Genomic DNA, 14237 nt, shown 5'->3' on the forward strand with positions numbered 1-14237 from the left:
CTTTCCCACATCTGTTCTCCCTCTTTCTATTTGCTCTCAGTATTTCATAGGCCCGCTGGAGCAAACAAGACATTTGGGTTAGCATCTGAGCAGAATTATGTCTCATGCATTAGCAGCGCTCATGAATATGCATGAGCAAATTTACTCATCAGCAACCTCATGTTGTAAATATCATCTCTCAAATTGCTAGGGCACTAAAAATCAAAAATAAAATAGTTAGTGCATGTAAATATAATATGGAGCCTCACCCCCAAGGATTTTGGCTGTTTAAATACTGTTTTGTTCTTTGTAAATAACATCAGTCCTGTATTGATAGGAGAGTGACAGATCGAGTCACACCCGTGAGTGATGTTTGTAACGTGTCACATTTGGAGGTGTAATAAGGTGTGAAATCAAGCAGGGCTCTAATTGTGCTGGTCTAACAGCAGATGTGGCCCATTTGAGGAGATGTGATTTTGATGAGATGAGTGCCATAGCAGAGCACATAAGACAGCAATTCACACATGCACAACCAACACTCCAATATCACTTTAAAACATGATACTTATACAATATAATAAAGTACCATTCAAAAGTAAGGCTGTTTGCTTGTTTTAAGAAATCAACACATTCAGGAAGGATACATTAAATTGATCAAAAGTGGCAGGAAATATTTTGTTTGAAATCAAGAGATTTCTATTTCAGATAAATTCCACAAAACTATGAAGCAACACAACTGATTTCAACATTGATAATAATCAGAAATGTTTCCTGAGCAGCATATTAGAAAGATTTCTGAAGGATCATGTGACACTGAAGACTGGAGTAATGATGCTGAAAATTCAGCTATGCCATCACAGGCACAATTAACATTTTAAAATGATAATATTTCAGAATATTTTCATTTTTTACTGTATTTTGATCAAATAAATGCAGCCTAAAGTTATTTACTAGCTTTATTCTACTTTGAAATGTGCTTTCGGTGTCGAAAAAATCTGTTTTGTTTTGGTTTGTGTGATAACGCTCGTTGCCAGTTTACCCAATAGTACGTCGACACCACAGGTTGCCAGTTGGTGGAAAACACAGAGTATTGTTGCCATGGATGCAAGCAAACAAACTGGATCAGAGATCGCAGATTTTACCTGGCCTAAAAAGCATCGGCATCCATCTAGAAATCTCTATGAACTAAAGCACATTAAAACGTGAATAAATCAACTCACTTAATCAATCGACTTACAGTGTGAGTCTCCTTGCTTTCCATTGTCAATTGCGCTCGTTCCTGTTGCGTTTCCTCAAACTGGCAGCTTGTCGAGTCTGAGGAGGAGGAGAGGGCAGGGCAAGCAATATTTTGAATTTGCACTGAAGTACCCATATCACCCACTAGCTGTTATTCTTACATACAGCACCTTTAAATGTATGAACAGTACGACATCATAAGATTATATATATACATATATATATATATATATATATATATATATATATATATATATATATATATATATATATATATATATATATATATATATATATATATATATATATTATATATATATATATATATATATATATATATATATATATATATATATATATATATATATATATATATATATATATATATATATATATATATATATATATATATATATATATATATATATATATATATATATATATAAAATGAACGAAAAATAAATTTGCCTTGAGTATTTCGGGCCTTTACAGCAGAATTGAACTCTGTTTGGATCATTGATCATAACTTTACTGTTATCACTGTAAAGCTGCTTTGAAACAATCTGTATTGTTAAAAGCGCTATATTCATATTTAATAGGTTTTTTTGTGTTGCCACAGATAACTAATTATAAGTATTTATAAATGTAACTTTATTTAACATTGCTGCTCTTTTGTCATATGAATGGCTATTGTTGCCATTTCTAAAATCCACTGTATTGCTTTAATAAGTTATGGTACAATATAATATATCATAAGATACAATATGATATGTTAATGCAGTAATAACAATACAGGACTTACAAATGAAATACATTAATATTTAATGTCCGTTCTTTCTTTCCCCTCCAGTCTTATGGCCTCCAGGCGATACTACTTTGAGATTCTCCACAAGCAGGACGATAAAGGCTCGGATCACGTTGAAGTCGGGGTGAGTTTGGTTAAGCTTAAGCTCATTGTAACATGGGGGGAACTTTGAGACAAAAGAAAAGCTGGCAGTATGTCTTTAGTAATAAAATAACTAAAATATACAAAGCTGAACACAAAGAACAGAACTGAGTAAAGCCACACCATACAGCCATTAATACAGACATGACAATGAACACAGGAAACACACAGATCATATATTGACCAGTGAATAAAACTGCACCTTTTAGTGGGTGGGATATATCAGGCAGCAAGTGAACATTTTGTCCTCAAAGTTGATGTGTTAGAAGCAGGAACAATAGAAAAGTTTAGGGATTTGAGCGAGTTTGACAAGGGCCAAATTCTAATGCTAGATGACTGGGTCAGAGCATTTCCAAAACTGCAGCTCTTGTGGGGTGTTCCCGATCTGCAGTGGTCAGTATCTATCAAAAGTGCTCCAAGAAAGGAACAGTGGTCATGGGTGGCCAAGGCTCATTGATGTAAGTGTTTTAAGTGCTATCAAACAGATTGAGCTACTGTAGCTCAAATTTGTCAAGAAGTTAATGCTGACAGAAAGGTATCAGAATACACAGTGCATCGCAGTTGCGTATGGGGCTGCATAGCCACAGACCAGTCAGGGTGCCCATGCTGACCCCTGTCTAACGGCAAACATTCCAACAGTAAGCATCAGAACTGAACCACGGAGCAATGGAAGAAGGTGGCCTGGTCTGATGAATCACGTTTTCTTTTACATCACGTGGATGGCCGGGTGCGTGTGCATTGCTTACCTGGAGAACACATGTTCTGCTGGGAAACCTTGGGTCCTGCCATCCTTTAGCATTGTTGCAGACCATGTCCAACCTTTCATGGAAACGATATTCCCTGGTGGCTGTGGACTCTTTCAGCAGGATAATGTTTTCTGCCCCAAATCAAAAATAGTTAAGGAATGCTTTGAGGAGCACATCAACCAGTTTGAGGTGTTGACTTGGCCTCCAAACTCCCCAGATCTCAATCCAATCGAGCATTTGTGGGATGTGCTGAACAAACAAGTCTGATCCATGGAGGCCCCACCTCACTACTTACAGGACTTGAAGGTTCTGCTGCTAACATTTTGCTGCCAGATACCACAGCACACCTTCAGGGGTCTTGTGGAGTCCTTGATGGGTCCTCCAGGGGTCTGCAATGCCTTGATGGGTCATGGCTGTTTTGGCATCAAAATGGGGACTAACACAATATTAGTCATAGTCATAAGTCATATACTATCATAATAATGCATGATTGGTGTATACACAAGATATAAAGGGGCTAACAAGGGGCAGGTAAGGGAAATGAATAGCTATGGCAACAAATAAGGGTGCAAAACAAAACCAAACAGGAAGTAAATACAGGTAGTGAAACTGGAACAACGGGAACAGAAAATGCATATTAAAATTAAAGTCCTTAAACACACAAAAAAAAAAAAAAAACAGGAGAAACAAGACACTCAGTCTTTGTAACACTCAGAGATTCAGAAAATATTCTTAATGCATTTCAGACCACATAGTGCTTTTCAATTTACATTCTATTTATTCCATCTAAACATGCACAGTCATGCATCCTTGACTATCCATTATCTGAACTGCCAAAACAGCTGTTATTTTCCACTTTGGTAAATGTTGTTATACAAGTCTTTTCAGTCCACATGCTATTCTGAGGACTGATAATAGAAAATAAAGATACTGAATGTTTTGATCATATTTGTTTTCACTCATATCTTTGTTAACACTCCATTCAGTCGGCCTGAGAGAGCCAAACACTTCTAAAAGCCTCTGTTTGGGGTTTTAAGAACGGGTGACTTCTTATTGTGCTATCAACCTGACCAGCATTGAGTTGAGGTCTTTTCATCGGTCTGTCTGCTGTTATTTTTTTATTAATTTGTTTGTTCATTCATTTGTTCATTTTTTGCTCAGATTAATTCCACATCTTCACAAAATCAATGCGATGAAAATACTTGTTTAGATTATGCAACTGTACCATTTACTGAACACTCTGTGGTTTGAATACTGCTTTGTTAAATATAAATTTAATATATTACATTAAATACAATTAAAATATTTCATAGATATTAAACATTTACATTGTAAATAAACAAATAATCCATCTGTGTTTAGCCACTTCACATGCACTGAAAAAAAATAATAACCTAAAAATGTTAAAGGGGCACTATGGAGTATTTTTGCCGTAAAATATCAAAAAAACACGCGTGTTCGCGAGCCGTGTGTTTGTATAACAATCCCTCCAGCAGCCATGCTCAGTTCCACAACACTCGGTCCTGCTCTGCTTCACACTACAGTAACGTAACCGCATTCATGAACGGGATCTCAGCAGATGACACGAAGCTCTGCTGAGACGACACGAGGCTCTGGAAGCTCTACTGAGATGACACGAAGCTCTGGAAGCTCTGCTGAGATGACACGAGGCTCTGGAAGGCCTGCTAAAGGTCTGCTGAGACGGCACGAGGCTCTGGAAGCTCTACTGAGACGACACGAAGCTCTGGAAGCTCTGCTGAGATGACACAAGGCTCTGGAAGGTCTGCTGAGATGGCACGAGGCTCTGGAAGGCCTGCTGAGACTATTTAAATATAAAAATGTAATTAAATTAAATATAATATAATGTAATGTTATTTATTTATTTAATAATTGAAATATAATCATTTAAAAAGAAAATTGGGTAGAGAAACCAAAATGATAGTAATCATATTATTTGGCTTAATTTGCTTAGTAAATCTCCTTCAGTTATTTCCATGCTTACTTATGCGTGTTAAAATGTATTACGAACTTTTGTTGCTGTTCTGTTCACTGTTCATTCTATTGCTCACTATTTCATCTACAGTGCATTTTTGGGCCCTATTTTAACAATCTGAGCATATGTCTGAAGCACATGGTTTCAGGTGGCGAAGAGGTGTGTGTGTGTGTGTGTGTGTGTGTGTGTGTGTGTGTGTGTGTGTGTGTGTGTGTGTGTGTGTGTGTGTGTGTGTGTGTGTGTGTGTGTGTGTGTGTGCGTGCGTGTGTGTGTGAATGTGTGTAAATAAATGTACAGATATCTTAATCATTTGCTTCAGTGCAATTACTCAATTACTACATCAAGTTAATTTTTAACAAAAAATATTTACTTGACCCTATATCATCACAATAATTTTTTTACAACATAAATGATAGGGTTTTATACATTTAACTAAATAACTGGCTTTATTTTGGGAATCAAGAATGATGAACTGAATACAGATGTTCTGCTGTATTTGTCACAATTACACAACTCTGTTTCCCACAATACAATGATAAAAATATGGAGTATGAAAAAAAGAGAAAGCTATTTATCCCTATTAATTATACACAAAATGTCATGAGTATGTGAGGAGAAACATAAACAGTTCACAAAAAGATATGCAAAGCCTTCTGCCATTTTAGAAAAGAGCAAAACAAACATGGTAAAATAAATGAACGTCATCACGTTACCATCCCAAATGCCAAAAATAACAATTACGGCCCCCCTGTGTGAAGCCATCAGCAAGCATCAGTCCGTTGCACATGCTCTGTGGGAGAGAGCGAAATGGAGAGAGTGCTCGAAACTACTTTAGGTTTGATTTAGCTGCAGCTGGCTGCTCCTCATTTCACTAAAAGCATTGAGCAAATACAAAAGGGCTTCCAAATGAAATTTTCAGAATTTATTTCCTGCCTTGGACCGTCTGCTGTAGACTGAGTTTCCAAGAAAAGATCTCACAACAATATCTTGAGTTGAGCCGTGATGAATGCGGAAAATAACTGTGAAACAAATGTTTTATTTTGCAATAAAATTTAAATCAATCAATCAACTTTATTTCTATAGCGCTTTTACAATGATGATTGTTTCAAAGCAGGACAATATTGCAACAAAATTTGATTTGGCTGTACAGTCATTCTGGAGATATCAGTGATGTTATCAGCTTGTTTTAATTTATCATATAGTGACAATGTTGGCAGATCAGTATTATAGTTTATAGAATTAAATAAGACCTAATTCAATAATTTTATTTGGATATTTAGTTGAACAACTTTAATCATAATTTTAGTGTCCCCAACTGAGCAAGCCAAGCCGAAGGCGACAGTGGCAAGGAACCAAAACTCCATCAGGGCATGATGGAGAAAAATAAACCTTGGGAGAAACCAGACTCAGTCGGGGTGCCAGTTCTCCTCTGGCCTATTAACAAACAGTGTATGATTATTATTCTGATAAATAAATAAATAAAACGATTGTTCTCAGCAGCACAAGCCTGCTGTCTATAAATAATGCAATGCAGTGATATTTGTAAGCTAAAACTGTCATTAGCCATTTTGGCCTGATATCCAACCCGAAAATACAGTATTGTGTGTTTTGTTGCAAAGTGAACCAAATCAGAAGGACGCTTGCAGAATTACTCTTTGTTTTTATGGACATGTATACACTGCGGTTAAATTCGGTTGTCCGCTCACATTTTAATGCTTAATACTGTACACACACAGTTCAGTAACTTGCAGGAGTAAGAACCGAATTAAAGGGTTAGTTCACCCAAAAATGAAAATTCCCCCAATAATTACTTACCCTAATGTCGTACGAGAACCGTAAGACCTCCGTTCATCTTCGGAACACAAATGAAGATATTTCTGTTAAAATCTGATGGCTCAGAAAGGCCTTCATTGACACCAATGTCATTTCCTCTCTCAAGACCCATAAAAGGCACTGAAGACGTCGTTACTCCAAAGACCATCTCACTACAGTGATTCACAATCATTTAAACAGTGAAGGCTTAGGGCTGTTTCAGTATTTGCATTGATTTGTTGTTGAATATGTTGTAAAGTTCTTTTAATGGATTTTGTCCACATATTGTTTAGATATAATGTGATTGAGTTATTTGGGAATATCGTTGTTGTATGGCCAGAAGGACTCATGCCTTACCTTGGGTTTTTGTGAAACGCAGCCACTGGTCTCTCCGATCTTCGTACATATTTTATGAGGTGGCTAATTCATATGAATTTGTACAAATGACCGACCCATTACCCCGCCCCAATCCTACCCATCACTGGGATTTAGACAAATCCGTACAAATTAGCCACCTCTTAAAATATGTACAAATTAGTTGTGAGATAGCGTTGAAAACCACTGAGAAAGTGGTAGGGGTGACAGGGTATAGTTGTAACACAGGGACAGTTGTAACACTACCATTTCCATGAATCAGGGATAAAATAGGAGTCATCTGACAGTTTCAGTTTTTTCAGACTTCCTTTATGATCTCACGTGGAGGTTTTGCTGTCTGTGTTGCCATCTCTCCTGAAGCTACAGCTAAAAATCAAATTCTGAGGTACAAAAGTAAAAAAAAACAAAAAAAAACAAGATAATATATTTTTTAGTACTTCTACTGTTGTAGATAATGTTGTATGAGTTATATCAGGTCAATTTTTAGTTTCTCTAGTAAAGAATGGTGTATCAACCTCCTGCTAATTTCAAAGCACCATGCTAATACAGCTAGCTAAACAGTGGGTGACAGTGGTGGGGTAGGTTGTAACACGTGTTTGGAAAGTGTTACAACCATCCCCATACACACACATAAGAAACTTTTTGTGATTTTAATAATACTACAGAATGCTTAGAACTTGGGTGAGAAAAAAAGAATGTAAAAAAAAAAAAAAAACTGCCGGGAATAGGTTGAAGGATGATAACTCCTTCTTTCTGTGTCATCTGCATGGAACCAATTAGAAATTCAAGACCCAAAGAAGTGTGGGTCAAGTGTGTTTTATGTATCTTTTGGGCCCACCAGGCATGCACTCCAGGCTTGACCAATTTCATTTGTCACCATTGTAACTCTGATTAAGAATGCACTTTATTGTTTTGTTCTTGTCACCATTGTGACTTAAGAATGCATTTTTTGTTTGTTTGTTTTTGTCACTATTGTGACTGATAAAGAATGCATTTCATTTGTTCGTTCTGTAGAATGGGGCTAAATATGTTAATTATAAGCTATTGATTTAAAATTAAACTTTTTTTGTTTTTGTGGCATAACACTTGGAGTACCCTTTTTTTGTGTTTTTGTGCATTTTGTCTACCTGTTACAACTTGCCCCAGTATGTGTTACAACCTACCCCAGTAGTGGGGTAGGTTGTAACAAAGGACCACCTTGTATTTGTCATCATCTCAAAAAGTCTGTAATATAGTTGGAGAAATTTAAATTGTTGCCAATTGTAGTAGACAAGTGTGGGTACTTTGCCTAAAAGTTTCAGACGTGTAGCTAAAAAAAAAAAGGTAGTTTTAGGTGCTGAAGAAAAAAGTGTTACAACCATACCCGGTCTCCCCTACAAGCTTAGACTAATTTGTGTTTGTGTAGCCAGATCTTGCTAGAAAAAACAACAGCGAACACAAACAAGCCCTCAATAAACAGAGATAGATACATTACTTTTACTTTTAATCATTTAGCAGATGCTTTTATCTGAAGCTACTTACAAATGAGGAGAACAATCAAGCCAGCAATAAGGCAACAATATACAGTGCCATGACCAGTCCAGAACAGTACAAGTAGCAAGGTATTTAGTTTGTTTCAATAGATGTAGACTAGTAAGTGTTAGTGTTAATGGGTCGTGTTGTCGAGAAAGATGAGTCTTCAGCAGTGTCTTGAAAATGGTTAAAGACTCAGCAGCTCGGATTGAGATGGGCAGGTCATTCCACCAGCTTGGAACAGTCAAGGTAAAGGTCTGATTTTTTGCCTCTTTTGGATGGTATCACAAGGCATTGTTTATTTGTAGACCACAAGCTTCTGGAGGGCACATACGTCTGAAGGGCTGAGTTTAGATATAGGGGTGCAGAGCCACTAGGCAAACATCATTGCTTTGAATTTGATGTACAAAGCAATTGGCAACCTGTGCAGTTTTATGAGGAGAGGCGTGATGTGCGCTCACTTCGCCTCGTTAAATATCACTCTCGCTGTTGCCTTCTGGACTAGCTGCAGAGGTTTGACAGTGCCTGTGGAAGGCCTGCCAAGGGAGCATTACAAAAGTCCAGTCTGAAAAGAACAAGGACAAGGACAAGGCTTAGACAAGGAGTTGTGTAGCATACTCTGATAGGAAGGGTCTGATCCTCCTAATGTCGTATAAGGCAAATCGGCAGGATCGGGCAATTCTAATAATGTGGTCTGTGAAGTTCAACTGATCATCAATCATAACTCCAGGGTTCCTGGCTGTCATGGATGGAGTCATGGTTGATGAACCATATGATGAACCTAGCTAAATGGAGAAGTTATGATGAAGTGTTGGGTTGGCTAAAACCAAAAGCAGTTCTGTCTGGTTTAGTTGAAAGGTTGTGGTAATCCAACAAGAAATGTCTGTGTGTAAACTCATAAACATGGTTCTCTCTCATCCTTCACTGTTCGTTGTTGGAGAACATGCATTAAACAAACCAAAAAGAGCTGTTAATATTAAAGCTACACTGTGTAACTTTTTTAGTTTATTCTTAGCTTAAAACACTTAGTTCTTTCAAAAATAGATGTGCTCATTAATGTATATTACTTTATATACTTATACTTATACTAATACATATACTTTTTACTTTTTATATTTACGACTGGACCCGATTGTCTCATATTACACAATAAACTGCTTTTAACAAGTTAATAAACAAGCTGCGAAAAATAACTTTGTCTAAGTCAGCCTAACTAACGATATATAGCCGTTGTCTCCCTTCCTTGTACCTGATTGTGATGTATTACAATATTCCTCTGTAATTGTTCCAAGAATGCTTAATTCACTCATCATTTCAGCTGTAAAACTCAACTTTATTTCACAGTGACGGATTTATGAGTTAACTCGCATAATAACTTTGACTGCCCTTTTGAACTAATAACTATTGCTCCTTCAGTGCCATGGCCGCTTACGTTAGCATTATTTATTTGCCATAATCTCTCTGAGCCGAGTCTGACTAGCAGAACTTTAAGATTAAACAAGACGGTTTATTCATATTATTTTTAAAGTCATGTCACTGTGGAAGCTTGGGTTGCCATAGAAACATGACACGCGCTTGAGACTGCACTCACGCGTCAGCTGGAGCAGCCTGAAATATGAGCTTTTTTTTACGCAATTTGAGCATCACAGAAAACATGTATGTGACAGTTCACCTGAGGTCTTGAAATATATTCTTGAGTACATTACCGCGCGCATGCATTAAATCTGCCCGCTTTCTCGCGAGCGCGAGAGAGAGAGACAGAGCGCGAGCTTGTTTTTTGTTGTTGTTATGTATTTCTAAACCTCATTTCCCGGCTCATACGTTTTTTATCCTAATTTAGCAATTTGTAAGTTACACACACAAGCCGTGCTGACTCTCACGGCCAGGTGTTCTCCGAGTCTGATTGACGTATTACATAGGCTACAACGTTAACAGACCCGGGACCCGAAGTAATAGATTGGGACCCGACCCGGACCCGGCTGACCATTTAAAATATAGACCCGAACCCGTACGGGTCCCGGGTCGGATCCCAGGTCCACGGGTCTCGGGTGCCCCGTGAAGACCTCTAGTTCGAATGCTGGTCGCCATGTTGCCCCTCCATCTTGAAAGTACATTAGCCAAAGAGGGACATACCCGTAAATTCAAGCTTCGCCTTTCGCCGTATGTTTTTGAGGCTTTGATTGTATTTACAGTGTGCAATATAACATGAGTTCATGTTTCGCGTGTAAAAAAACAGTATTTTTCACACAATTTACTAATCTGTACAGCGCTGTTTCCTCTGTCCTAAAAAAAGGGCTGATGATTTCCTTGTTCTATGAAGTCCCTCCTTCATAACGAGTTCTGATTGGGCCAGCGGTTCCCGTGTTGTGATTGGACAGCAGCTTACGCACGTTGCCCGGAAAGGTCCCGCCTCTTACCATAACGGGGCGATGCATGCGCTCAATGCGCGCTCTTCTCCACGTGGGAGAGCAACAAGACCACGGCCACTTTTTTGCGTATTCTTGTGGGCGGAGGGTTAGTCAACAAACGGTTCTAGTGACGTCATTACATCCCTGCACTTCCTGCTGTAGTCCAAAACACTACAGTTCGCTGTAGGCTTTGAAAGGGAACTTCTGTTAAATAAAATATCTCGCTTGGCATTGAACTTTGAGCTTTATAATATTTCAGGTATTATTTATGCTCTAACAGCAACATTACACACTAACTAAAGTTTGAAAGATGGGATCGCGAAGAACAGGACCTTTAACACTCAATGGTACCGTGTCCAATGTGAAGAGGGGGATTGCCATGTTAATCTTGGACTAAATCGGCCACCGTAGGAGTTAAAACAAAATCAGAATTGAGAGGAACAGAAACTATTATTCACTGGATGGTCATATACCTTTACACCGCTAGATGGGGGGAAATATCACAGTGTAGCTTTAAGATCGTTTCAAATAAAACATTTTTCAATATCAATTTCCATTCCCAGGAATTCAACTTTGCCAGAACTCTTGATAAGATTGAAAAGCTGTGACTGTATGCATTTGTCAGGCAGACAGGCTCTGAGCATAATAAAATTCTGTCAGAAACACTTGCACTTTTCAGGCTATATTGTTACATTTTGTTGTTTTCCCTCTTGTATTGATTTTTGTCTTTTCACACTGAAGGTTTCAGGCCAGTGAACCAGACCTCTGTTGCACAGAAGAAATGTCATCAGACACATGAGAGCGTGAAGACAAGAACAGCTAATTCAAAGCACACACATTTCTTTAGCTCGGTAGGCACATAACATAGAGTCTTCCATAGTTATTCATTTAAGCTCATCATAATTACTATAGACCCCTGCTGCTAAAAAAAGAACACGTTATTTAGTGCCTTTATTAAATTATTATCCTGCAGGGGACCTGGGAGGTTCTTACATTGCAGGTTATTTCAAGTTTTACTATCATTGTAAGGGCATTTGGTCAAAACACACATGCACACATACACACACACACAAACACAAAGCCCTTTGTTTTCTCTGCCACAACACATATTTGTCTCATGCACTCTGTCTTTTCTAAAAGCTGAAATGATTATAGTGTCCACAAACCCAGGCACCTACATGAATCACAAAGAAGAGGCTCATATCTGCCAATGGGTTTTATTATACTTTAAAGTAATATTAGTGGGTGCTGTTTCAATCACACTTTGAGTGATTCTAATCTTTATTTTTTTATTCTAGACCTAGTTTCTAAATTCATGCTTGTGTGAATTTCACACAAAAATCTGTCAAGAGTCTGAGTCAAGATGAGAAAGAAATTGTATTATTATAAGATATTAAAAAACAAGTTATTTAAAGTCAAAGTTAAAGGGTTAGTTCACCCAAAAATGAATTTTATGTAATTAATGACCCTAATTTCGTTCCACACCCGTAAGACCTCCGTTCATCTTCAGAACACAGTTTAAGATATTTTATATTTAGTCCGAGAGATTCTGTCTCTTCATTGAAAGGGAAATAAAATGTCCAGAAAGGGAATAAAAACATCATCAAAGTAGTCCATATGTAAAATCAGTGGGTTAATTAGAATCTCTTGAAGCATCGAAAATACATTTTGGTCCAAAAATAACAAAAACTACGACTTTATTCAGCATTATCTTCTCTGCCGGGTTTGTTTTCAGTCCTCAAATAAAGATTTGAATGGTTATGAATCAGCATTTCACGATTCAGCAGTTTGACACGCGATCCGAATCATGAATCAATACGATTACGAATAAGAATACGATTCATAACCGTTCAAATCTTTGTTCGCGGATTGAAAACAAACACGGAAGAGAAGACGATGCTAAATAAAATAGTAGTTTTTGTTATTTTTGGACCAAAATGTATTTTTGATGCTTCAGGAGATTGACTGAAGAGTGAGTCATTAATTAAATAAATTTCATTTTTGGGTGAACTAACCCTTTAAAAAAGTGAAACCAAAAATATTTTATGAAAATGATTTATGATTAATATTTTATATAAAATATATATTTAATGAAACATTTTGAACTCAAATCAAAGCTATATATCTAAAAAAGTTCCAAATTTGAGGTTGATATTTCAAAAAATGAGCTTTCAGTAAGATTTTGTTTGGGCGCAGTGCCACATTTTCCCCATTAGATGCCACACTGATACACACAGTGTTTGGATTTGTGATTTGTAGTACAGTTGAGTGTTTTATTTCTCAAATATTACAAGCACACGCACGTCGCACAATTATTATATTACACACATACAAACCACACTATGACATCCATACCAACACACCCACACAGTTATAGCTGCATAATTGATCAATTTGCCTTTTTTAATATGCAGAAGCAGAAAACAGGAATAAAGTTAGTATTTTCTTTATAGGCCAAACATGAAAAAATGGCACCATCTGGTAAAAACTAGTAACAATTAAAATTTTGTTAGCAGAATGAAAGCCTATTATAGTTAAATGGCAATGGGATTAAATATTGCAGTTTCAATAGGAACATTTTTGTCCTTCAGTAATTTGTGTACCTAGTAATGGCCAAATGAAGCGTTTCAAAGCATTATTGCTTTCTGATACAATTGTGTCGAAAATGGTTCGTTACTCGAAGCTTCATTCAGATAGAAATTGCAGCACCATCTCCTGGTGAAGTAAATGTAATGCAACAAAGCTGACAACCATAAAATGCAAGTAGGCTTATGTTCACGCCCCGTTTATACCGGGTTTACCGAGGCGATCGAAGCTGAAACAGTGTTAGTGCTGTGAAGCTCGTTTATGTAGGTACATTTTACAGATACTGAGGAATTTCATGTGTTCACCTTGATAATAAAACATTAATGATTTGTGCGTGTATAATTATTTCTTTAGACAAGGACAGAAGATCAGACCAGCTTTAAAAAGCTGGAAACCATCACAGAAATTCTATTGGTTTCTATTAAAATACCAATAGGAACCGTTGGCTTTTACAATTTAAACCACTACAGATTTTTTTTTTTTGTGTGTGTGGGACATATTCCATTAGGATGTGATGCCCCCACCAATAGAACCCAACACATATCAGAAGAGACCCACAGAGACCACAATAATTCCCATTACAACCAATAAAATTCCCATGAAAACCATTAAATGCAATAGAATTTCAGTAAAAGAGTTTTTTA

The 14237-nt window shown here is 37.1% G+C and overlaps 1 protein-coding gene across 2 annotated transcripts in view; it reads left to right on the forward strand.

Annotated features, from left to right (window-relative positions):
• The window catches only part of b4galnt4a (beta-1,4-N-acetyl-galactosaminyl transferase 4a), a 317216-nt gene that overhangs the window by 256648 nt on the left and 46331 nt on the right, over positions 1-14237 (forward strand). For both annotated transcript variants that reach the window (XM_067436802.1, XM_067436803.1), the window contains exon 8: positions 2066-2144. In XM_067436802.1, coding sequence (XP_067292903.1) covers positions 2066-2144 — 79 coding nt within the window. The remainder of the gene's footprint in view (positions 1-2065; positions 2145-14237) is intronic.

This window comes from Pseudorasbora parva, chromosome 25 (assembly GCF_024679245.1).
Source record: "Pseudorasbora parva isolate DD20220531a chromosome 25, ASM2467924v1, whole genome shotgun sequence".
In the NCBI taxonomy this organism is placed as follows: Eukaryota; Metazoa; Chordata; class Actinopteri; order Cypriniformes; family Gobionidae; genus Pseudorasbora; species Pseudorasbora parva.